Genomic DNA, 25,142 nt, shown 5'->3' on the forward strand with positions numbered 1-25,142 from the left:
ATTCCAGTCATCCCGCGAACCATAGTCAATCTGGGTGCGTTACGTTGCCCCTTTATCTGCATCCACTGGGGGAAAAAAACAACTAAGCAGATAAAGCAAACTCCCAACCATTGATGTAGCAAGCTCTTTATTTTAAGCACTTAAAAAAAAAAAATTTATGCTCCTAATAGTCCAAACAGAAAGAGAAAATTTTTCAAGTGCCCAGTTCTACATCTGAAAATTAATCACAAATATGAAGTGCACTGGCTTTCCCAAGTGCTTTCCTAAACATGTGCAGAGGTGGAAACATTAAAAAAATCATGCCAAATTACTTGACTATTTATCAATTACAGAGATGTATGACCATCTATATTACTAAATCTCTGATCTTGACCGCTTTTGGCCCACTGTGCTGCGATTTCCGACAGAACGCCGCCACCTACGGCCGTCATTTTATGGCCACCTCGCTCAGAGCCCCCCTCCGTCTTACGGGTGCAGAGGATTTTTCCCATCAATGACAAATCAGAGAGATATTAATGTTTAAAAAAAATTCACCATTCTCTCTGCTGCCCCTGCTGGAGGGAGGGGGAGGGACTATAAAACCAAGAAGTGGTGTGTCTCACTCACTCTCTGCAAGATGGATGAAGCCAAGGGTGACGTATCTCTGAGCTCTGAATAACAGTGAACAAATGTCTACACAACTGTGAGTACCCTTAATGTAGTTTGAAAATGAAAATATGGTTTGTTTGAAGTAAAAAGGCACTGCCTGCAAATGGTTGTTTGGGTGCTTTGGCTTGAAGTTGAAAGGCACTACTTACTGCAAATGGTGGCTTGGGTGTTTTGGCTTGAAGTTGAAAGGCACTACTTACTGCAAATGGTGGCTTGGGTGCTTTGGCGATGTTGAAATGCACTATTTACTGCAAATGGTGGCTTGGGAGCTTTGGTTTAAAGTTGAAAGGCACTACTTACTGCAAATGGTGGCTTGGGTGCTTTGCTTGAAGTTGAAAGGCACTACTTACTGCAACTGGGTGCTTTGGCTTGAGGTTGAAAGGCACAACTTAGTGCAAATGGTGCCTTGGGTGCTTTGCGTGGTTGAAAGGCACTACTTATTGCAAATGGTGGCTTGGGTGCTTTGGCTTGAAGTTGAAAGGCAGTACTTACTGCAAATGGTGGCATTAAGTTGAAAGGCACTACTTACTGCAAATGGTGGCTTAGGTGCTTTGGCCTGAAGTTGAAATGCACTATTAACTGCAAATGGTGGCTTGGGTGTTTTGATTGACGTTGAAAGGCACTACTTACTGCAAATGATGGCTTGGGTGATTTGGCTTGACGTTGAAAGGCACGACTTACTGCAAATGGTGGCATGAGGTTGAAAGGCACTACTTACTGCAAATGGTGGCTTGGGAGCTTTGCTTTAAAGTTGAAAGGCACTACTTACTGCAAATGGTGGCCTGGGAGCTTTGGCTTGAAGTTAAAAAAATTCACCATTCTCTCTGCTGCCCCTGCTTGAAGGAGGGGGAAGGACTATAAAACCAGGAAGTGGTGTGCGTCACTCACTCTGCAAGATGGATGAAGCCAAGGGCCACGTCTCTCTGAGCTCTGAATAACAGTGAACAAATGTCTACACAACTGTTAGTACCCTTAAGGTAGTTTGAAAATGAAAATATGGTTTGTTTGAAGTAAAAAGGCCCTGCCTGCAAATGGTTGTTTGGGTGCTTTGGCTTGAAGTTGAAAGGCGCTATTTATTGCAAATGGTGGCATGAAGTTGAAAGGCACTACTTACTGCAAATGGTGGCTTGGGTGCTTTGGCTTGAAGTTGAAAGGCACTACTTACTACAAATGGTGGCTTGGGTGCTTTGGCTTGAAGTTGAAAGTCACTACTTACTGCAAATAGTGGCTTGGGTGCTTTGCTTGAAGTTGAAAGTCACTACTTACTGCAAATGGTGACTTGGGTGCTTTGCTTGAAGTTGAAAGGCACTACTTACTGCAAATGGTGGCTTAGGTGCTTTGGCTTGAGGCTGAAAGGCACTACTTACTGCAAATGTTGGCTTGGCTGCTTCGGCTTGAAGTTGAAATGCACTATTTACTGCAAATGGTGGCTTGGGTACTTTGGCTTGAAGTTGAAAGGCACTATTTACTGCAAATGGTGGCATGAAGTTGAAAAGCACTACTTACTGCAAATGGTGGCTGAGGTGCTTTAGCTTGAAGATGAAAGGCATTACTTACTGCAAATGGTGGCTTGGGTGCTTTGGCTTGAAGTTAAATTACTGCAAATGCACTTACTTTCTGTTTGCACTGCATATTGATTTTAGATAACACGCTACAACATACGGCTGTGATTTTTGGCCATCTTACTCAGTCCCCCCTCCGCTGAGCAGGTGCAGAGAATTCTTCCCATCAATTAAAAATAAAGGTGTTATTAGTGTTTAAAAAATGTTGAGAATCTCTCTCCTGTCAATCACACCCTGAAAGCCACACCTTTTCCGGTGGGAGGGGGAGGGGGAGGGGTTATAAAACCCGGAAGTGTGAGTGTGGCTCAGTCTCTGCATGATGTGGGGGGGGAGAGGTCATGACTCTGTCTGAGCTGTGAATCAACTGAACACACTGAATGTCTACTGAACTGTGAGTTTGGTGTTTTATGGTGGTTTCACCCTGCATGTAATGGTATGAAGTTGCATTTGAATTTGGTGGCCTTGGACCCTGCTTGAAGTGGAATGAAACTGCACTTGAATTTGGCGGCCTTGCATCCTGCTTGAAGTGGTATTAAACTGCAGTGAATTTGGTGGCCTTGCACCCTGCTCATAGTGGTAAGAAACTGCACTTGAATTTGGTGGCCTTGCACCCTGCCTGAAATGGTAGGAACATGGATTTGAGGTTGGTGGCCTTGCACCCTGCTTGAAATGGAATTTCAAGGAATAGTCACGAGTCAACTGCCAGCCCACCAGCCGTGAGTGAGCTGCCAGCAGATCAGGCTTGAGGGACTGAGCTGCCACCCCAAGAACCCATACCAGCACTCCAGAAAGCCCCCCCACTGGCCACCAATATTGGAATTGGTGGAGAGGTGGAATATTGCGTCGGGGGACCAGCCCTCCCGTGTGAACATGGGACCCAACGGGTCCCACTTAGTCTAGTGACAGTATAAAAATGAGGCAAAGCGATCAATTTTATCTCATATCAAATGAAAATAATACTTCACAGCAATTTCACTCTACCCCAGGGAATACAGCTTAGCTGTTTTTAGAATTCGTCACTTTTACAATCTCTAATCAACATTTTTTTTTAAAGAATGGAAATCGAGACAACTCCAACTAACACACTTTCCCTTCCTCCTGCCTACCTTTGGTTCTCCTGCAGTGTGGAGTATACTTTCACTGATAAAATTCACAACAAGTCTATTGTGGAAAGTTGTCTGCACCATCTTGTATTACCTATAATGTCCTTTCATTGAGCATTTCAAGTGTCAAGTCAAGAGTGTTTTATTGTCATATGTCCCGGACGGGACAGTGAAATTCTTACTTGCTGCAGCACAACAGAATATGTGAATATGTAAATATTGTATATAACGGGGAAAAAAAGAAAAAGATCAATAATTAACAAATATAGTGCAAATAACAAATAATAATATAGTCTTTTTGCAGTTCAGAGCTCATAGCTTATTCGTTGTGATTAATAGCCTGATGGCTGTGGGGAAGAAACTGTTCCTGAACCTGGACGTTACAGTCTTCAGGCTCCTGTACCTTCTTCCTGATGGCAATGGTGAGATGAGTGTATGGCCAGGATGGTGTGGGTCTTTGATGATTTTGGCTGTCTTTTTGAAGCAGCAACTACGATAGATCCCTTCGATCTCAGAGAATTGCTAAGGACAAACTGCACCCCCTCCACATACACCTGGATCTCCTGCCATCAGGCAAGAGATATCGCAGCATCAAAGCCCGGACTACAAGACTGCTAAACAGCTTCCTGCCACAGGCTGTGAGGCTGCTAAACAGTCACTCTGTACTCACAGTCACCTGATTCTGCGGCTTGGCACGGACACTTTAATAACTGGCACTGGCCTCTTTAATAACTGGCACTGGCCACTCAAATCAGCTGCCCCGGACATTTTTATGATTGGTTTTACTGTATTTTAACGTTGTTGTTTTACCTGCTTTTAACTATTTATACTGTTACATCAGGGACTGGATTGTTTTTAGTGTTATGTGTGAAATGTTTTAAATTTCATGTGCGATGCTCCGGTATTCCCTGGGAAACGTCTTTTCATTTTGCACTGTACAACTGTTGCTTGCAAGATGACAATAAAGGTTGATTGATTGATTGATTGATGGTGGGGAGGTCAAAGCCGGTGATGGACTGGTCAGTGGGCACAACTTTTTGTAGTCTTTTTCGCTCCTGGACATTCAATTTGCCGAACCAGGCCACGATGCAACCAGTCAGAATGCTCTCTAACGTGCACCTGTAGAAGTTTAGGAGAATCCTCTTCGACATTCCGAATCTCCGTAATCTTCTCAGGAAGTAAAGTCGCTGATGTGCCTTCTTTACAATTGCATCGGTGTGCTGGGTCGAGGAAAGATCTTCTGATATATGCACGCTCAGGAATTTGAAGTTATTGACCCTCTCCACCATCGTCCCTTTGATATAAACATGATTGTGGGTCCTCATCCTTCCCCTACTAAAGTCCACAATCAGTTCCTTGGTCTTACTGATGTTGAGAGCCAGGTTGTTGTGCTGGCACCATTTAGTCAGTCGGTCGATCTCACTTCTATACTCTGACTCATCCCCATCTGTGATTCGTCCAACCACAGTGGTGTCATCGGCGAACTTGATGAAGTTCGCATTATGACCGGCTACGCAGTCATGCGTATAGAGTGAGTAAAGCAGGGGGCTGAGCACGCAGCCTTGAGGTGCTCCCGTACTAATTGTTACTGAGGATGAAGTGGTTCCTCCAATTTGAACAGACTGTGGTCTGTGGATGAGGAAGTCGAGGATCCAATTGCAGAAGAATGCACAGAGACCCAGTTCCGTGAGCTTGGTAACCAGCTTGGAAGGGATGATGGTATTAAACGCCAAGCTGTAGTCTATAAACAACAGCCTGACGTAGGTGTTTTTATTGTCCAAGTGGTCCAGTGCGGAGTTGAGAGCCAGTGAAATTGTATCCTCCGTTGACCTGTTGTGGTGGTATGCGAACTGTAGTTGGTCGAGGTTCTTGTCGAGGTAGGAGTTGATGTGCACCATAACCAACCTCTCAAAGCACTTCATCACCACAGACGTTAGTGCCACTGGTCGATAGTCATTGAGTCACGTCACCTTACTCTTCTTGGGCACCGGTATTATTGATGCCCTCGTAAAGCAGGTGGGAACCTCAGACCTCAGAAGTGAGAGGTTGAAAATGTATGTAAAAACTCCAGCCAGTTGGTCCGCACAGGTTTTTAGAACACGGCTGGGTATACCATCAGGTCCAGGCGCTTTCCGAGGGTTCATCCCTCTGAAGGATCTTCTGACGTCGGCCTCTGTGACTATGACTGCAACACTGTCAGGGCGAATAGGGGCTCGGGAAGGCACATCAGTGTTCTCCCTATCGAACTGTGCGTAGAACGCATTGAACTTGTCAGGGATTGATGCTTCGCTGTCGTTTGAGCCGCCTCCTGATTTCGCCTTGTAGGAGGGGATGGCATTCAAGCCCTTCCACAGCTGCCGAACATCGGTCTCATCCTCCAGCTTAGAAGAGAAGTCTCTTTTGGCCTTTTTGATGACCTGACCAAGGTCGTATCTGGACTTCTTATAGACCTCTGCATCGCCAGACCTGAATGCCCAGGATCTTGCCTTCAGAAGAATGCGGATCTCATGGTTCATCCAAAGCTTCTGGTTAGGAAACACTCGGAAAGGTTTTTAGTTGGAACGCAGTCCTCCACACATTTACTTATGAAATCTGTAACGACTGTGGCGTATTCATTCAGGTCCGTTGCCGAATCTCTGAATATTGCCCAGTCTACAGACTCCAAGCAGTCCCGGAGTTGTTCCTCTGCTACGGTGGTAAATGCCTCGGAGTAAGCCATCTGGTGACCACGGCGTGCAGCTCATCCAATGCAGACGGATGTCTGTCTGGGTGGGATGTAGACCGCGGTCAGGATGATGGAGGAGAATTCTCTCGGTAGGTAGAAGGGACGGCACTTCACCGCCAGATGTTCGAGGTGTGGAGAGCAGAAGTTGGACAGGACTGCCACGTCTGAGCACCACGAAGAGTTGACCATGAGGCAGACGCCCCTTCCTCTCCCTTTCCCAGATGCCTGCGTACGGTCCATACGGTGGATGGAGAACCGTTCAGGCTGGACCGCTGAGTCTGGGGTGCTGGGGGTGAGCCATGTCTCCGTGAAACAGAACACAGAGCATTCCCTCAGCTCCCTTTGGTAAAGCAGCCTTTTATCAACCATTTATGCCACTTTTAAAGGAGTTGCGATTCAGATCACAAGGCTGATGTATCATGGAACATGGAAAGTATTGAATGGAAAGAGACCAAAGTCTAGTAGGATACCTTTTAGTCATCATATAACTGATCAGCAATCTCAAATTAATTTAAAACAAACCGATGATATTACAAAAAAGTAATGGTATGTTTTGGGAACCATTGCAGGAAAAGTCACTTGAATCTTCCAAGCCTGACATACTTAGTATATGCTTTTCTTTAAAACTGACTCCTTGGGAATAATTATTTTATTTTCAGAATTAGGGATTTTGCTGCCTAAAACGGAAACTCTCCCAAAATGAGATATAGCAGCTTATAGTAAACAATTATAGTCAGCCCCACATGAAGCTTTTGAAGATTGTAAAGTACAAAGATGAAAAGTAGAAGGATTTTTGATATTTGGAAATTCTACAAACAGGGGGCAGATGATATTCACCGTAGAAAAATTAATTGTGTTGAACTTAAGGCCACAAAATCCAGGAAGAGTGTATATCTTATTAGGGTCCCAGCATTTTCATTTCCTGTGCACAAAATAATGGTATAGGGAACATGAAATAAATGTGGGGACACTGACAATAAATAAAATCTTCCACAATATCAATCAGTAGTAATAGGTGAAGCACATCAACATTTGGGAATAATCTGATGTGCTATTATTGGTTCAAAATTGAGTACATGTTGTATTTTACAATTATTAGTGTCACACCTAGAAAGCAGTGTTGCATTTCTGAATATAAAATGAATGTAAAATGAATGTAAAATTGTGGTATGGATGCTGAATTGAGCAATTAGGAAAAGGCTGTTTGGTTTATGTTACGCAAGTAAACAAATCAAATTGAACAACTGCATACAATCCTCCAACACTTTCACCACCTCCAACGGGATCCCACTGCTGGCCACATCTTCCCATCTCCACCCCTTTCTGCTTTCCGCAGAGACCGTTCCCTCCGCAACTCCCTGGTCAACTCGTCCCTTCCCACCCAAGCCACCCCCTCCCCAGATATCTTCCCCTGCAACCACAGGAGATGCAAGACCTGTTCCCTTTACCTCTCTCCTCAACTCCTTCCAAGGACCCCAACAGTCTTTTCAGGTGAGGCAGGGGTTCACTTGCTCATCTCATCTATTGTATCCGCTGTTCCAGGTGTAAACTTCTGTATATCGGCGAGACCAAGCGCATGCTCGGCGATTGTTTCGCTGAACACCTCCGCACAATCTGCCTTAACCTAACCTGCCTTAACCTCCCGGCTGCTCCGCACTTTAACTCCCCCTCCCATTGCCAATCTGACCTGGGCCTCCTCCATTGTCAGAGAGAGCCCCAGTGCAAATTGGAGGAACAGCACCTCATATTTTGCTTGGGTAGCTTACATCCCAGAAGTATGAACATTGACTTCGTTAACTTCAAATAGCCCTTGCTTTCCCTCTCTCTCTCTCCATCCCCTCCCCCTTCCCAGCTATCTCACCAGTCTTACTGTCTCCGACTACATTCTATCTTTGTCCCACCCACTCCCCTGACATCTGTCTGAAGAAGAGTCTCGACCCGAAACGTCACCCATTCCTTCTCTCCAGAGATGCTGCCTGTTGCGCTGAGTTACTCCAGCATTTTGTGTCTACCTTCGGTGTGAATTTAAACCAGCATCTGCAGTTCTTTCCTACACAAATTGAATATAGAGATATGGTAGGGAGGGGTGTGCATGTTGCATTCAAGACTCTGAAAGGATTTGATAATGCAGACAAACCACAAGTAGTACCCACAATTCGGCATTCCGATTACAGAAATTAGCCGCTGCAGAATTCACAGATCATAATACAAAGACTTCAAATGGTTAGCATTGTTCGCCAAGGACTGCTGTATTTTCCAGTTGCTAACCACTTTAATTCCCCTTCCCATACCCACCTTGCCATCCTGGGTCTCCTCCATTACCAGTGACACCATTTATGAACTGGAAGAACAGCACCTCATATTCTGCTTGAGTACCTTATCACCCAATTATAACAACATTGAATTCTCCAATTTTAGGTAACACCCCTCTCTCCTTTCCTGTGCCCACTCTCACTTCACTGTGCACCCATTTCTCCTGCTATCCCGCCGCCTCTATCCTCATCCACAATTATCACTTCCTCTCGTTTTACATTTCACTCTTCTCCTTATCTTATCTCCCTTTTGTCTCATTGTCTCCGTCCATACCCATTATATCATTAGCTTTTATCCATCCTTCTGCCAAGGGAACCCTCCTGTACCCGCTAATCACTTGCCGGGCTTTGTCTCCTCCCCACCTCTTTTCCAGCTTTCTCTCCCCTTCTACAATCAGTCTGAAGAATGGTCCTGACCCAAAATATCACCAACCTATGACCTCCAGAGATGCTGCCTTGCCCGTTGAATTACTCCAGCACAGTGTCATATTAATTTTCTTGTCAAGCTACCAACTGTACCAGTGATACAAATAGAACGCAAGCATTTTATCACCTTCGCATACCAGAATGCCTCAGGCTCAAGCATTTCAGCACTCAGTTACTAAGTTCAATATAGACGCTTCAATACAAAAAAATTATTTGGAGTACAAATCAATGTGAATGGATTTAAAAAAAAACTATACCATTCACAATGATGTGCTCTGGATTTATTTGGGAAAAATCTTGCCAAAAATTAGTGGGGCTGCGTAGATTTGCCATTGTCCAACTACTCTTTAGCCCAAGTGTCCTTCACTGCAGTTTTAAAAACTGTAATAAATATTGAAATATCAACTAGTTTCAACTAGAGACATTAACTATATAGTCGTTACCAGAACTTAGAAATTAAAACCCTTCATGGAGTACTTTTAAATAATAACGTCACCTTTAATCAGATTTCAGACTAGAAATAGAGCACCACACTAATATATTGACATTTACTCAATATAAAATATCCTGAAAAAATTTACTTCATTAAAAATGACAAACAATTATCACCAATAACAGGTCAACGTATGTTTCAATGCAATTGCTTTAAAACATTTTTTTTTCAGTTTTATTTCTGTTTGGTTTCATGCAATTTATTATTAAAACAGGGAAAACACTATGATTATGAGTATCACCAATACCTGCTGAATTCTCTCGGAATCTTTGAGAGTGCTTTCCTTGGCTGGCATCTTCCCAAACAATTTCCAGCCTGGAGTATTCTGGTCTAATGGTATGGAATCTTTTAGTTTCTTAGCAAACAAATTCCTGAAAAGTAGAAGCAGAAAGCTATTATCTGGAATTCATCTAATTTTAAAAAGATGGCTAGCAAATGAACATTAGCACCCCAGAGAGGATGAAACATTATTTTTTCATTACACCAATTTATCTGAAGTTCTGTATATTAAATAAGGTGGCCCTGCTGCTTGTGAACAGTGGCAAATCTATTCAAAATTTGTTGCCCATGATTCACAATGCAATAAATTCAAGCAAGCTGCTGATGCAAAAATTCAGAAATCAAAGTCGTAAAAATGCACAGCAGTTCATAAGATCATAAGTGATGGGCATTAACATAATGAAGACTTGTAAGATAATGTGCTGGAAATAATCAGCAGGTCAAGCAGCAACTACAGAGAAACAGAGTTAGCAGGTCAATGACCCTGAAACATTTCTCCACGGAGGCTGCCTGATCTGCTGAACATTTCCAGCACATTGTTTAATGATTTTCAATTACCAAAGATTTCATTAAATTCATCAAATAGAAATATTTATGAATCACACAGTATTATGAGAGATCACAATTGCTAAAATTCAAACTAATCCTGCTGGCATTGGCCATTTTAGATTATTGGAGGTTTTTTTAAAATCCATTCACATTGATTTGTACTCCAAATCAGACTGTGGGTCTGTCCAGTTTGCTTCAATCAACTATCCCTATTTTCTAGTCAGTACAAACTTGAGAAAAGATTCACAATCTGAAACGCCGGGAGAATTTATAACAATATAATCAATGCATACTTCATTGATCATTTAGTGGTCAGAAAAATGATATCGATTGCAATATAGTATGCTTCAATTCATTACAAATCACTTCCCTTTTTAAAAAGATGTATGAAGTAGTTTATGTCTTATTTTGCTTAAGTTGCAACATCTTTCACCTGTCATATATCATGTTTATTTCAGCACTTAACATTTCACCAGCAAATAGGATGATACTGTGTTGTACTCAATTTTGCTTGCATTAAATATTGCGACAATGAAATTTCCTGTGTTTTGTTAGAATATTTTCTGAATACTATTTGACGACTATTAGCAGATTAAATTATTTAAAGGATAAAGGTGCCGATTACCACTGGGGAAAAAAAACCAATGGCAAATGGTTTCACTCTTCTGCCAGAGAGTATTTTTTCAATTGCAATATTATGTTAATAAGAGAACATTAAATAAAGTCAAAATATATTGCTAAATTATAAATTAAATTATACCTAATGAAAGCTGTATTCAAAAGCACAAATCTGGCTTCTTTATTCTGTTACCTCTAATTTATCTTTTTTGTTAAATTTATTGCTATGGTTAAAGTAGTTAGTTCTGCTATAATGTGACAGTTGTGTTCCTATGAAAACGTTCATCGTAGAAAACCTTGTTATAGAAGGGGGAAATAAGTGTTTTTTGGGGGGGTTGGGGAGAAAGAGAAAAGGTTTGACACTATAACCAAGGATTTTCAAAAATAAGTCTTTGTAATAGGTGCAAGTTATTTTTTTGTGAATGCAAGCTAAACATTGTAAAGGATGCATGTCACATTGTTTAACAGCACATTTGCACAGGTATCAAAATAAGTTATTGCTTGTCAATTTCAATGCCCACTTGCAGTTAAAGTAACAGCTGTATTTTTAAGCATGATGTCTGATTACTGCAAGAAAGTTACTTCGAAGTCTTTTTCCCCCAAGATTGCTACTTTTGTTTATCAATTTCTAAAGTAACTTAAGTGGTTCTCTAGTTCCTGATCCAAATCACTACAACCAATTTGGCCAGGTTAATACAGTGTTCACCATCAATCACGTTAAGTCTAATTCTCATTCTGGAAACACGTATTAAAGCCGAACTCCTTGTTCATATTTCCCAGAAAGCTGGTATATAGAGTGGTGAGGAAGGCAAATTGCATGCTTGCCTTCATCAGTCAAAGTATGGAGTACAAGAATTGTGACTGTACAAAACATTGATTAGGCTAAACTGAAAAGTATGGTGTTAGTTCTGTTTGTTACATTGCAGGAAAGATGAGATCAAGCTAGAAAGGATGTAGAAAAAATTCACGATGATGTTGCCTGGATTGGAAGATTTAAATTATCAGGAGAAATTAGATTGGCTAGTTCTTTATACTCTGGAGCAAATGGTGTTGAGAGGTGACTTGACCAAAGTATATAAAATGATGAGAGGTATAGATGGGGTGGATAGCCAGTGTCCAAGTGAGGGGCTTAAAGGGGATTTGAGTATATTTTGACCCACCCCACACAGAGTAGTTGGTATCTGGAATGAACTGCCAGAGTTGGTGGTGGAGACAGGTACAGTAACAATATCGAAGAGACATCTTGATAGATACTTAAAGTAAAGTAGGATTAGTAAAGGTAGGCATGATGGTCATCATAGATGTTGTGGGCTGAAGGGCCTGTTGCTCTGCTGTAAAAACCCTTTGGCTGTCGACCAATTTTACAGCAAGCTACGTCTGTTATCAAAGAAAAGCAAGTTCAAGGCCCCAGTGTGGAATGTTATCCAGTTGGCCAATTCTTACAAACGCCACACCAGGAAACAAAAACAAATTCTTAAGTTACACAGCATGTTAAAAAAGAATCGGAAAACGTGATTAGGATACAGGCTAAAAGATCAACACTTTCAACTATTATATCTTACAGAGAATTATGGATGCTGCCCAGACGATCACACAAACCAACCTCCTTTCCATTGACTCCATTTACACCAAGCTGCCTCCGCAAGGCCACCAGAAAAATCAAGGACAAGTCTCACCCTGGTCACTTCCTCTTCTCCCCTCTCCCATCAAATCAAGACATACAGAAGTGTGAAAACACACACCTCCAGATTCATGGATAGTTTCTTCCCAGTTGTTTTCAGACAACTGAACCATCCTATCAACAACTAGAGAGCAGTCCTGAGCTACAATCTACATAATTGGACTAAACTGTATACTGTACTGGACTTTATCTTGCACAAAACATTATTCCTTTTTATCATGTATCTATACACTCCGGACGGCTCTATTGTAATCATGTATAGTTTTTCCGCTGACTGGTTAACATACAAAGGTTTTTACTGTACCTCGGTACACGTGAGAATAAACTACACCAAGAGTTAAATAAGGGGTGTGTCAGGAAAAATTTAAGGGATTTGGTGACATGTAAGCTTGCTCAGACCAGATGGGTCAGCTTCTTAAAGCATGAGTTCGTATATCCCCAGGATCTGTGAATAGCACAAACTAATGAAAATGAACTTTGATAATTGTGACTTCATTACTGTGTGAGAACTGTGTGTTGGCAATTCACTTGGGGGAATGCCCATGTGCTTCTCTGAACAGAAACATGGGATCTAATGCTCACCCAACAGCATTTCTGACCTATATTCAGGACCTCGCCCAAAAGATTCTCACATATCACTGTAGGCAAAATTTGTCTCCTCATACCACATTTGGTTGTAATAAATGACCACAATGTAGTTTGTACAAGAATGGCTACGTGAAAATAAAACTGTAATCATATAAAAGCATCTCTGCCATATTTTCTAATTTTCTGTTGCATCACAAGTGAATCACTAATAAGCGCATTAAAATTAAGGAACATTTTCAAACCTTACAGTGTTTGCGAATTGAAAAGTACACTTATTATTCTTTCAGCTATATTTAAACAGGAGGAAAAATAAATATACTTTAAGAACAGGCACAATCTCATATGACAAAAGAATCTTTGTGGAACAAAGCAATAACTGATTTCCATTCAAGGGGGCAGATCAGCGTGTGTGCGTGTGTATATACACGCGCACCATTTTTCCCCTTCTCTCTCATTTATTATATTGTTTACAGTGTACTGTGTTTACATATTCTGTTGTGCTGAAGCAAGTAAGAATTTCATTGTTCTATCTGGGACATATGACAATAAAACACTCTTGACTTGATTAATGAAAAAAGCATCCAGCTTTGTACAACGTAACTAGGCATAAGGTTCCAAAATGATACAAGTTAGCATTTTCCATTTATAAACTTCCCAATTCTTATTTCAATTCTGCCAGATAGAAAAAGACTTCCTTGCCCAATTTAAGAACTCAAATATGCCTTTATATGCTAAATAAATAACCTCAATTTAATTCTAAAACTTCCTTAACTCAACACCTCAGGATTTTCCCACCAATGCAATGGGAAATAGAAGAAAATTAGTTTGGAGAAGCTCAGTTACAGTATACACAAAAACATGTTCAATGTATGTGCAGAATTCTCTGCTTCAGAGGGAGGTGGAGGCTGGTTCTCTGGATGCTTTCAAGAGAGTTAGATAGAGATCTTAGGGATAGCGGAGTTAAGGGATATGGAGAGAAGGCAGGAACGGGGTACTGATTGTGGATGATCAGCCATGATCACATTGAATGGTGGTTCTGGCCTACTCCTGCATCTATTGTCTATTATTAGTCCTTGGCCAACAACAATCCTACTGCTATTCCATTAAATTTAATGGGGAAATATGCATCATGTATTCACAGAAATATTACTGCTAACAAGGCCTTATATATATCGACAGGGAACTCCTTACCTGTCAGAACAGAAGAGCAGTAGCCATAATTTCAAATAATCAAAGTCTCGAGTAGAATATCAGAGGCAACAATTGCTCCATGTTGGATTCACTTCTGTATTTTGTCGCCTTTATTCTCGTCACAAGCAGTAACAAGTGCACTGTTGGACTTAAAATATTAATCTAGGTCACGTCCTGCCAGCTATCCAATACAGTACTAACACAGACGACAACTGAAAATGCATACCTCAAGGAGGGGACAGGTTGCAATTAGACCTGCCCACTGAAAGTCATTTTAAAATAAAAGCAATTCACAGGTATTAAACTGCAAGCAGGGGTTCTACAATTACCGTAAATCCTTCACCATCAATCTCAATTAATGGAAGAATGGAGGCTTTCTAAATGCATTTCAATAATCTAAATAGGGAAGTTGTGATTTCTATGGCACAAAAAGCAAAGGTTCGCAATAACAGAAATAAAAGCTGAGCATAGTAACAGCTGCCAAAACAAAACCCCTACACTTGCAGTGAATAAGGAAGTCGCATAATGAATTAACTTCCTGAAAACTCTTTATCTTAACAGCACAGTTATACAAATACCACATGTTGTCGACTCTAAAAAGGCAACAGGACACGTCATTTTATGTGCTAGAATGAACAGTGGTCCATTCATGAAGGCAAAGTTTCTGACTATACTCACAAAGCAGTACTAAAAATGTCTCAATCTAGTTTGGCTTGGATCATTGTCTCGTGCACTGTGATACAGAGAGAAACTTTGTTTTGCGTGGTATCCAGGCAAATCATTTTATTCACGACGAGTACATTAGGTAATGCAAAAGAGAAATATAAACAGTGCAGAATAAAGTGTTACAGCTACAGCGAGAATGCAAATAACAGACAAAAAGAGCTACAAAAGTAGATTTGTTATATACTGCAATTCCAGCTTTGTTTGATACCAGTGCTGCTGTATATTTACATTAACCCTCTTTATACATTACAAGTGCAACTGCAAAGATAAATTGAAAACTAACATAGCAACATAGACAATAGGTGCAGGAGTAGGCCATTCGGCTATTCTAGCCAGCACCGCCTTTCAATGTGATCATGGTTGATCATCCACACTCAGTACCCCGTACCTGCCTTCTCCCCATATCACTTGATTCCGCTAGCCCTAAGAGCTCTATTTAACTCTCTTTTGAATGCATCCAGTGAATCGGCATCCACTGCCTTCTGAGGCAGAGAATTCCACAAAAACACAACTCTCTGGGTGAAAAAGTTTTTCCTCATCTCAGTTCTAAATGGCCTACCCCTTATTCTTAAACTGTGGCCCCTGGCTCTGGACTCCTCCAACATCGGGAACATGTTTCCTGCATCTAGCTTGTCCAATCCTTAATAATTGTATATGTTTCTATAAGATACCCTCTCATCCTTCTAAATTCCAGTGTTGTTCCATTCTTTCATCATATGTCAGTCCCGCCAACCCGGGAATTAACGTCGTGAACCTACGCTGAACTCCCTCAATAGCAAGAATGTCCTTCCTCAAATTAGGAGACCAGAACTGCACACAATACTCTTGGTGTGGTCTCACCAGGGCCCTGTACAACTGCAGAAGGATCTCATTGCTCCTATACTCAAATCCTCTCGTTATGAATGCCAACATGCCAGTAGCCTTCTTCACTGCCTTCTGTATCTGCATGCTTACTTTCAGTGACTGATGTACAAGGTCACCCAGGTCTCGTTGCACTTCCCCTTTTCCTGGTCTGACACCATTCAATAATAATATGCCTTCTTGTTCTTGCCACCGAAGTGGATAACCTCACATTTATCCACATTATACTGCATCTGCCATGCATCGGCCCATTCACCCAACCTATACAAGTCACCCTGCATCCTCATAGCATCCTCTTCACAGTTCACACTGCCACCCAACTTTGTGTCATCTGCAAATTTGCTAATGTTACTTTTAATTCCTTCATCTAAATCATTTATATTGTAAATAGCTGCGGTCCCCGCACCAAGCCTTGTGGCACCCCATTAGTCACTGCCTTCCATTCTGAGTTTTAATTTTAATTTTTATTTGAACAATTCAGCTGCACAAGAGAGATATTTAAAATTCTTTCGGACTGTCCTTTGATAACAAGCATGTTCCATTTGCACAGACATTAGGCAAATTTTGTTAGTCAGAAAATAAAGATACATCATTTGATATGGTAAACAAACCTCAATGGTATTGCAACGAGTGGCATCAAAAGCACTCGAGACTCAGAACTCAGAATTGCCATTCATAGGAATGAATGCATGTACAGATGTTGGACTTTTGAATTTAATAATGGGAGCTTGCTCATAAATAGAGATCTCCATAATTCCAATGATGACTTAAGCAACAAAACAAGTTCAGAGTTTTAGAATATCAAGTCATAATCACAAGATTCAAAAGCGGAAAGATCTGTCACACGATAAAGAAAGAAGCCAATTATCACCTTGAACCTGCTCTGTAAAAATCTAGATTACCACCAAAATTTAAATTCCCACAGTGGTCAAGAAGGGAATTTGAATTGTCTTATCTGAATTGTCCGTCAAGGTATTACGTTACTAGTCTAGTAAATTACCACCACTATAACTTTATGGTATCATCACCATAAACAGAGGGCAAGAAAAACTTTATAAAGACTGGAGACTTTGGAATTTTATGTTTAGTGATTGAAGAAAAGCTTCAGCAAACTAATTGTGCCTACTACTACTAACTGAGGGAAAGACACCAGAGGAACAAAGTACACAAATGGGATTAGATTCATTAATTCAGTGACAAATCCCGACTGACTAAATGCGATGCTTCCATAATAAAATCTGCGTCTTTAAAACCTTCAACCAAAAGCATCAAGTGATCCCAAGCTTTACTTGCAGTTTCTCTAAAACTGATATTTTTTGCATAAGAATAGCATTGCCTTATACCAGGGGTGGGGAACCTTTTCATGTTGGAATGCCGCATTGTTAGCTGTAATCTAATAAATCCACATCCAAGAAACTTCAATTAGATAGACTTCAAAATGTACATTATTTTGTAATAAACTACTATGTACTAACTTCAAGAAAATGAAAAAAATGTTAATTCTACAGTTAACTAACCTTTTTTTAAAAAATATTTTTATTAGAAGCATGTATACAAATAATAGTAAACGACAATTTAATTACAGATTTCTTACATAGCTTCAGTTTTTTTTAAAGAATTTTTTTAAAGAATAAAGGTAGAGAGAAAAAAGATGAGAGAAACTAATAGAGGAAAAAGAAGGAGACGCAAAAGGAAACTACTAATAACAAGATTGTGGAGATAGATCCAGGAAATGTTGAGTATAACTATTCATCCAATCCCAAACTCAGGTTTCAATGCTGATTCTGTGCTAAACCAATTCACTTTTTCAAAAATTCAATAAATGGAGACCATATTCTAACAAATAATTCTGGTTTGTCAATTAAGACAAGTCTTATTTTTTCCAAATGCAAGGTCATTTCCGTAATCCACTTTTTAATTGTGGGGGCTGCTGGTTTTTTCTAAAATTTTAGTATTAATTTTTTTCGCAGTTATTTCGCAGTAATCAAGAAATTGACTTATCGTAAAGTTTGTGCTATGTTCTGATAATCCTAATATTATTCATTTTGGCTCTGGGTCCAGTTGGATATTGATAACTTCAGAAATAATTTTTAAAATGTCCACCCAGAAATTTTGAATTTTTATCCAAGTTACAAAGGTGTGCGTTAAGTTGGCTTCTTTAAATTGACATCTATCACAGAGGGGGAAAATATTTGGAAAAATCCTATTTAATTTTGCCTTCGAATAATGTAGTCTATAAAGTATTTTGAATTGTATCAAGGAGTGTCTAGCATTTAACGAACAGTGATTTATATATTGTAAGCTTTCATCATGTGTCTTTTATTATGGGTTGAGCCAACTCGTCCTCCCATGCTTGTCTGTATGATTCTGAAGACGGAACCTCAGTATCTAAGAGGATATTATAAATAAAAGATATTAATTTATTTGAATTGGGATGTCTATTCAAACATTCATCAAGGATTTCTGGACCCCTAAATCTATAATCTTGCGTGTGTAGTTTTATATAATCTCTGAGTTGCAAATATGTAAAAAAATTATTGCCGTGTAACTCGTTTTTCTGCTGTAGTTCCTGAAATTAGAGAAAATTGCCTTTTTGATAAAGGTCTCCCACCATTTTATTGAACAAATCCTCTATCTAAAACAGACGGTTTAAAAGAAGGGTTATTTGCAATCGGGAGAAAAAGCGATAAATTACCCAATTTTCGAGTGGGTTTTAATTGTTTCCACATACGTATAGCACTATGTATAATCGGATTTCCTCCGTATGTTTTTTAATTCAAATTAATCGGAGTTAAAAGAATCGAGCCTATTTCAAAAGGTAAGCAGTCCTCCTTCTCCATCTTTAGCCAGTCTGGCCGTTGATCAATGTCATCCAGCCAGAAGGTTATATTTTTAATATTAACTGCCCGATCTATATATTACTAAAAGTCTGATCTTGACCGCTTGTGCTGCGATTTCCGAGAGAACGCCGCCACCTACAGCTGTCATTTTTGGCCACCTCGCTCAGAGCCCACGTCTGCCTTCCTGGACCAGAGTATTTTTCCCATCGATGAAAAATCAGAGAGAAATTAATGTTTTTTAAAAATTCACCATTCTCTCTGCTGCCCCTGCTGGAGGGGGGGGGGGGGAGGGACTATAAAACCAGGAAGTGGTGTGCCTCAATCAGTCTCTGCAAGATGGTCACTCTGAGCTCTGAATGACACTGAACAAATGTCTACACAGCTGTGAGTACCCTTAATGTGGTTTGAAAATGAAAATATGGTTAGTTTGAAGTAAAAAAGCACTGCCTGCAAATGGTTGTTTGGGGGGTTTGGGTTGAAGTAAAAAGGCACTCTCTCTCTCTTTCCCCTCCTCTCTCTCCCCACCTCTCTCTCTCCCTATCCCTCTCTCTCTCGCCCCCATCTCACTCCTTTTCTCTCTCTCTCTCTCTCCCCCTCCTCTCTCTCTCCACATCTCCCCCCCCCCTCTCTCCTCTCCCCCCCCTTGATATTAATATAATATCAAGGGGGGTAATTAGCGTGAGTGCGGAGGGGGGAGTAATAGTAATATAATAGAAAGTTTGCTAAAGCGAATCCTCCATTAATTTTGGACTTGCATAAATGTTTTTTATTTATTCTGTGATTCTTATAGCCCCACATAAAATTTGTAACAATTGAATCAATTTTTTTGGAAAAAGATTTTGGGAGATATATCGGAATTGATTGGAATAATTATAATAATTGTGGGAGGAAAATCATCTTTATAGCATTAATTCTACCAACTAAAGAGATGGGAAGTGTTTTCCAATATTGGATATTTCTGTGTAATTTAGTAAGTAAAGGAGGAAAATTTGATTTGAATAAAAGTATATTTCTTGGTCACATAGATTCCAAGGTATTTAAACTTTTCATCAGCAATTTTAAAAGGATACTGTTGAAGTATAAGCGGGTTTTGTTCCCTTATTGGCATAATTTCACTTTTATTCCAATTAATTCTATATCCCGAGAATGAACCAAATTGAGTTACGAGATTTAATAAACTCGGAATGCTAATTTCTGGGTTTGTGATGTATAATAATACATCGTCTGCATATAAAGAAATGTTATTAACTGTATGTTCAGTATTATACCCATGTATTTCTGAGTGGGATCTAATACTCTCTGCAAGTGGTTCCATAGCCAGGGCAAATAAAAGCGGGGAAAGTGGACATCCTTGTCTACACTCTCTAGATAAATTAAATGTATGTGACATTTGATTTGTCAATATTCTAGCCGTTGGGTTTGTACAGTATATAGGAGTTTCACCCATGAACAGAAGTTTTCACCGAGATTAAATTTTTCCATCACAGAAAAGAGGCAGGGCCATTCCACCTGATCAAATGCTTTTTCAGCATCTAATGAAATGATTGATAAATCTTCATTAATATTTAACATTTGAATATATTATATTGAACAAATGTCTTAGATTATAGAATGAATATCGTTTCGGGATAAAAACTTTTTGATCGGGATGTATTAACTTGTGGATCACCAAACTTAATTTGTGAGCTAAAATTTTGGCTAGTATCTTCTGATCAGTGTTTAAAAGGGCCATGGCTCTATACGAGCCTGGGTCTTCAAGATCCTTATCTTTTTTTGGAATTAGTGTTATTGTTGCAAGTCAAAGTTTGTGGCAGTCTCTGTTGCTTAAAAGCGTAACTATATAGAGTCTGTAAACGTGGGGAGACCAGGTCACTAATTTTTTAATAAAATTCATTGTTCAAACCGTCGGAGCCACGGATCTTCCCATTTTTCAGAGATCTGATAGTTTCTTCAATATCTGTTAATGTTATTTCTGTGCCCAATAAGTCTCTATCTCTCTCATTTAGACCTGAGAGGTTGCATTTCTGCAAAAAAAAATTAATGTTCACTGAGCTCTCTGTTGTTTTTGCTGAGTATTATTGTCTGGTAATATTGCAGGAATCTATAATTAACGTCCTTAGGTAGTGTGAGCAAATCTCCTTTATCTGATCTGATTTTGTAGATTGTTCGTTCGTCCTCTAATTTACAGAGTTGACGAGCTAACAATTTCTGTGGTTTATCGCCAAATTTAAAGTGTATTGGTTTAGTATGATGGAATAGCCTTAAAATTTGAGCTGAGAGTATATGATTTAACCTATATTTAAGAGCAGCAATTTTGTTATGTTTTATCATAGAAGGAGCGATCGCATTTTCTAAGTCTAACTGCCTTATCTCTCTTTCTAGGTCATGTTGTTTAGTGCGATTCTTCTTGTTTTGAGAAGCTTGAAACGAAATAAGACACCATCTGACAAATGCTTTAAAAGCTTCCCATAAAAGGGAAGCATATGTTTCTGGAAGGTCATTCATCTGCAAAAACATTTTATTCTGCGTGTTGAGGTAGTCATAACATGCCCTGTCATTTAGAATTTGTGGATTGAATTTCCATTGAGTCGTGTTCTCCGATATTCCTTGTGCTTTTACCATAAAAGTTAAGGGAGAATGGTCTGAAATAATAATGTTTTGATAATTTTGAATCAAAGGTGTAGGGAATAAGTTTGAAGTCCACTAAGAAATAATCAATTCTTGAGTAAGTTTTATGCACTGGAGAATAAAATGAATACTCTCACCCCAAGGGATTTTCAATTCTCCAAACATTTTAAATATTGGCAGTGTTTATGTATGAGTTTAATAGTTCACACGTCTTAAATTTTATTTTATTTTGAGTTGACGATCTGTCCAAATAAGGATCTAATGTGCAATTTAAATCTCCACCAATTATCAAATAATACTGTCCGAATTCTGGGATAGTATTAAATATTTTCTTAAAAAATAACGGTTTATCAAAATGCATAGATAATAACCAATATCAATCTTGTAGAGTGTAATTCACCCACTAATAACGGATCTACCTTCGGTATCCATGATAGATGAGATATGATTGAATGGTAAACCCTTACGAATTAAAATAGCTACCCCTCTTGACTTATAAGAGAATAACTAACCTTTTAATGACTTTGTTGTGTGCTTTTTATGTGAAAGCATTTGAATATTTGGTTACAACATGGAGGTACACAGTTTCAGCAGATCTTCTAGATGGGTATCCATCATTTGTGACCTTAAGGGTATCTTAATTTGGGTTAGGTAGGAGAATGTAGATTCGCAGCAATAAGTTGTTGAAAAGCAAGCAAGTGTTTTTCGTGCAAGTTGCCGAAGACGTGGATATTCTATTACATTTTATCTAGATCTTTCTGAGCATCAAATAAGGACTTTAAAATGTCATCTTCTGAGAGCTCAATCAATTCCATCTGTAGTTCTTCAGGAGCTTTGCAGACATCAACTAGGTGAGGTTGAAATGCAAATTTGAGTGTGATGTCATGATTCTCAAAGTCAGTGAACCTTTCATTGTATTCTTTAATTAATAAGTCTATAACAACTGCGTATTATTCAAATGATTTGCATGAATCCTCCTGCTCATCAATGACCTTCGCTAACTGGGGAAAATGTTCATCCAAAATTTCATTTTGAAGAAGAGTTTTGAAAAGATAGCTTTTTTCCAAAATGCTTCGATTTTTTTGCCACATCATATATAGACTTAGTTTTACCTTGCAAATAAATATTCAAGTCATTTTGCTTTGACATGATATCACACGGAAATGCAGTATTTCTATAGAAATCTTCTTTCAATAATTCACATTGCTGATTCTGTTCTTCATGAAATTTATAGATAAACATTTTGCTAACACCAGTCCCTGCTATAGCCAACACACTTTACAATGATGCAGCAAATCCACACTGAATGCCTCATCGTCCAACTTTAACATATTATGAAACTGATGATGCCGTTGCATTTGCACGAAGATAGTTAACAATACCCATAACTTGTTGCAAAGTGGCACTTAAAATAGTAGATTTAGCACAGAGATTTTGCTGATGCAAGATACAATGAAAATAAATGAGAGCATCTGGATCTGATACCTTTATCTGTGCAATAAACCCTTCATGTATTCCTGTCATGGAAGGTGCACCGTCTGTACATACACGCACTAGTCGGGGAGGATTATTTTGTTGAATCTTCTTTAACTCTTTGGTATTTTAAATACGTTAATTTTAAGATTAAAATAAAAATAATAAAAGACGAACAAAAACATGAATAAAAAAAATAAAAGGATTTGTTCTACTAAATTTGGATTCAGTCAAAAGGCCGCATTTAATGGCCTAGAAGGTTGCAGGTTCTCCACCTCTGCCTTATACTGTACTGTTTTACTAATAGAGGATATATGAGCCAATATATAAAAATCCACATGTGGAACAGCGGATACAGTAGATGAGGTTGTAGGAGGTACATGTAAATCTCTGCCTAACCTGAAAAGACTGTTGGGGTCCTTGGAAGGAGTCGAGGGAGGAGGCATAGGGACAGGTATTGCATCTCCTGCGGTTGCAGGGGAAAGTACCCGAGGAAGGGGTGGTTTGGGATTAGTTAACCAGGGAGTTATGGAGAGCACGGTCTCTGCAGAAAGCAGAAAGGGTGGTGATGGGAAGATGTGGCTAGTGGTGGGATCCCGTTGGAGCTGGCAAAAACAGAGGAGGATTATGTGCTGTATGTGACAGCTGATGGGGTAAAAGGAGAGGACTAGGGGGGAGTGGGAGCAAGAGAGGAGCTGCGGGATACCGAGACCTGTGTGAGAGCCTCATCTATGATGGAAGAGGGGAACCCCCATTTCCTAAAGAATGATGACATCTCGGATGTCCTGGTATGGAACACCTTATCTTGGGCGCTGATGTGGCGTAGGAGGAATTGGGAGTAGGGGGGCTTTGCAGATAGGAAGTGTAGTCCAGATAACTGTGGGAGTCAGGAGGTTTATAATAGAGGTTAGTTGATAGTCAATCTCCTGTGATGGAGACGGCGAGGTCAAGAAATGGAAGGGTGGTGTCGGAGAAGGTCCAAGAGAATTTGAGTGCAGGATAGAAATTGGTAGTTAAGTTAATGAAGTCCACGAGTTCTGCATGGGTGCCGGAGGTAGCCCCGATGCAGTCATCAAAGTAGTGGAGATCGGGTTTGGGGATAGGGCCAGTGTATGCCTGGAACAGGGATTGTTCAATGTATTCTACAAAAAGGCAGGCATAGCTGGACCCATACAAATGCCCATGACTACGCCTTAGATTTGGAGGAAGTAGGAGTTGAAGGAGAAATTGTTGAGAAGATTATTTTGGAAAATTAAGAAAACAATTACTTCATATAGCATGTTAACAGCAAACAGTTCTCAGAATCCCCAGGATAGGCTCCACTCCAGAAAGGAATAGCCAATGCCTTCAGGTGTTTAAAAAGTGTTGAATTGGGAACATGGGGTGTGTGGGAGAGAAGGAATGGGGAAATAGGTATTTTACTGTGTTTTACAAGGAGTTTTCATTTAAAATGATTGAAATTACTGTTTGATACCATTTGTTCAAATTTTCACAAAACGTAAACCTTATTTAATCTCGTCAAATAAAAACTCTCTCGGAGAGCTCAGAAGTCCCAGTAACATTACATAGGTCATCCATCATTAATAAATGATATGTGTCAATTTGTTTCAGATGAGAGATAAATTGATCCTAACTCCAGATAGAATCAGTTGTGTGTATGTGTGTGTGGGTGTGGCTGTGTGGGTGTGGCTGTGTGCTTGCGGGTGTGTGCTTGCGGGTGTGTGCCAGATTCGGCCTTTGATTCCTTGCTACGCCAAAACAACTCGGAAATTCTCCAAGATTTTTCCCATTCCTTTACATTCAATCATCCACTCTTCAAAACATTTGGACATTTTTATGTACACGGTTTTTAATAAAATCCTTCCCCCCCCACCCCCCCCAACCACTCATTTTAAAATCTAAATCGGACTCACGAGCTGCTTGACGTCACAATGCCAACATGCCGACCTATCCAGGCCCACCTGCCTCCAGGCCCCGTCCCTCCCCGCCGCTGTGGATTAAAGGCGCAGAGAGATGGAGAAACTTCTGCAGAACATTCTACAGCTCCGTTCCGCTGTAGCTTCTTCCCTCCCTCTCTCCTCTCTCCTCGCTACCCATCACAAGGGACAATCGCCTGTCTCGTTCCTCCCCCCCCCCCCCCCCCCGGCTCTGTCACGCTGCCGGAAGCCACGATTGGCTGGTCCCCCCCCCCCGCTGCTTTTCACCGTCCTCAGATCGCTCCGTGCCTCGCTCGCGGCCCGCTTATGAAAGAGAAAGTGATTAAGATATATAATAATTTTTATGTAGGGGTTTCCTGAGACATGAAAATTATTTCAAGGGATCGGAAAGGGCAAAAAGGTTGAGAAACGCTCCCCTACACCATGATTACAGATTTTGCTCATCTTGTATAAACAAACATCCCCAGAGCTATCAGGAAATAAATGTCAGACAGAAAACGAA

The 25,142-nt window shown here is 40.0% G+C and overlaps 1 protein-coding gene across 2 annotated transcripts in view; it reads right to left on the reverse strand.

The window, feature by feature from the left end:
• The window catches only part of tbc1d14 (TBC1 domain family member 14), a 106,572-nt gene that overhangs the window by 58,701 nt on the left and 22,729 nt on the right, over nt 1-25,142 (reverse strand). The window contains exons 1-2 of one of the 2 annotated variants that reach the window (XM_033020863.1): nt 14,176-14,357; nt 9,517-9,640 (exon numbers count right to left, since the gene is read on the reverse strand). In XM_033020863.1, coding sequence (XP_032876754.1) covers nt 9,517-9,564 — 48 coding nt within the window. In that variant the 5' untranslated portion in view covers nt 9,565-9,640; nt 14,176-14,357. Of the gene's footprint in view, nt 1-9,516; nt 9,641-14,175; nt 14,358-25,142 lie in introns of those variants that run through there. The other variant, XM_033020855.1, reaches the window with a different exon arrangement.

The sequence above is a fragment of the Amblyraja radiata genome, chromosome 1, assembly GCF_010909765.2.
Source record: "Amblyraja radiata isolate CabotCenter1 chromosome 1, sAmbRad1.1.pri, whole genome shotgun sequence".
Lineage (NCBI taxonomy): Eukaryota > Metazoa > Chordata > Chondrichthyes > Rajiformes > Rajidae > Amblyraja > Amblyraja radiata.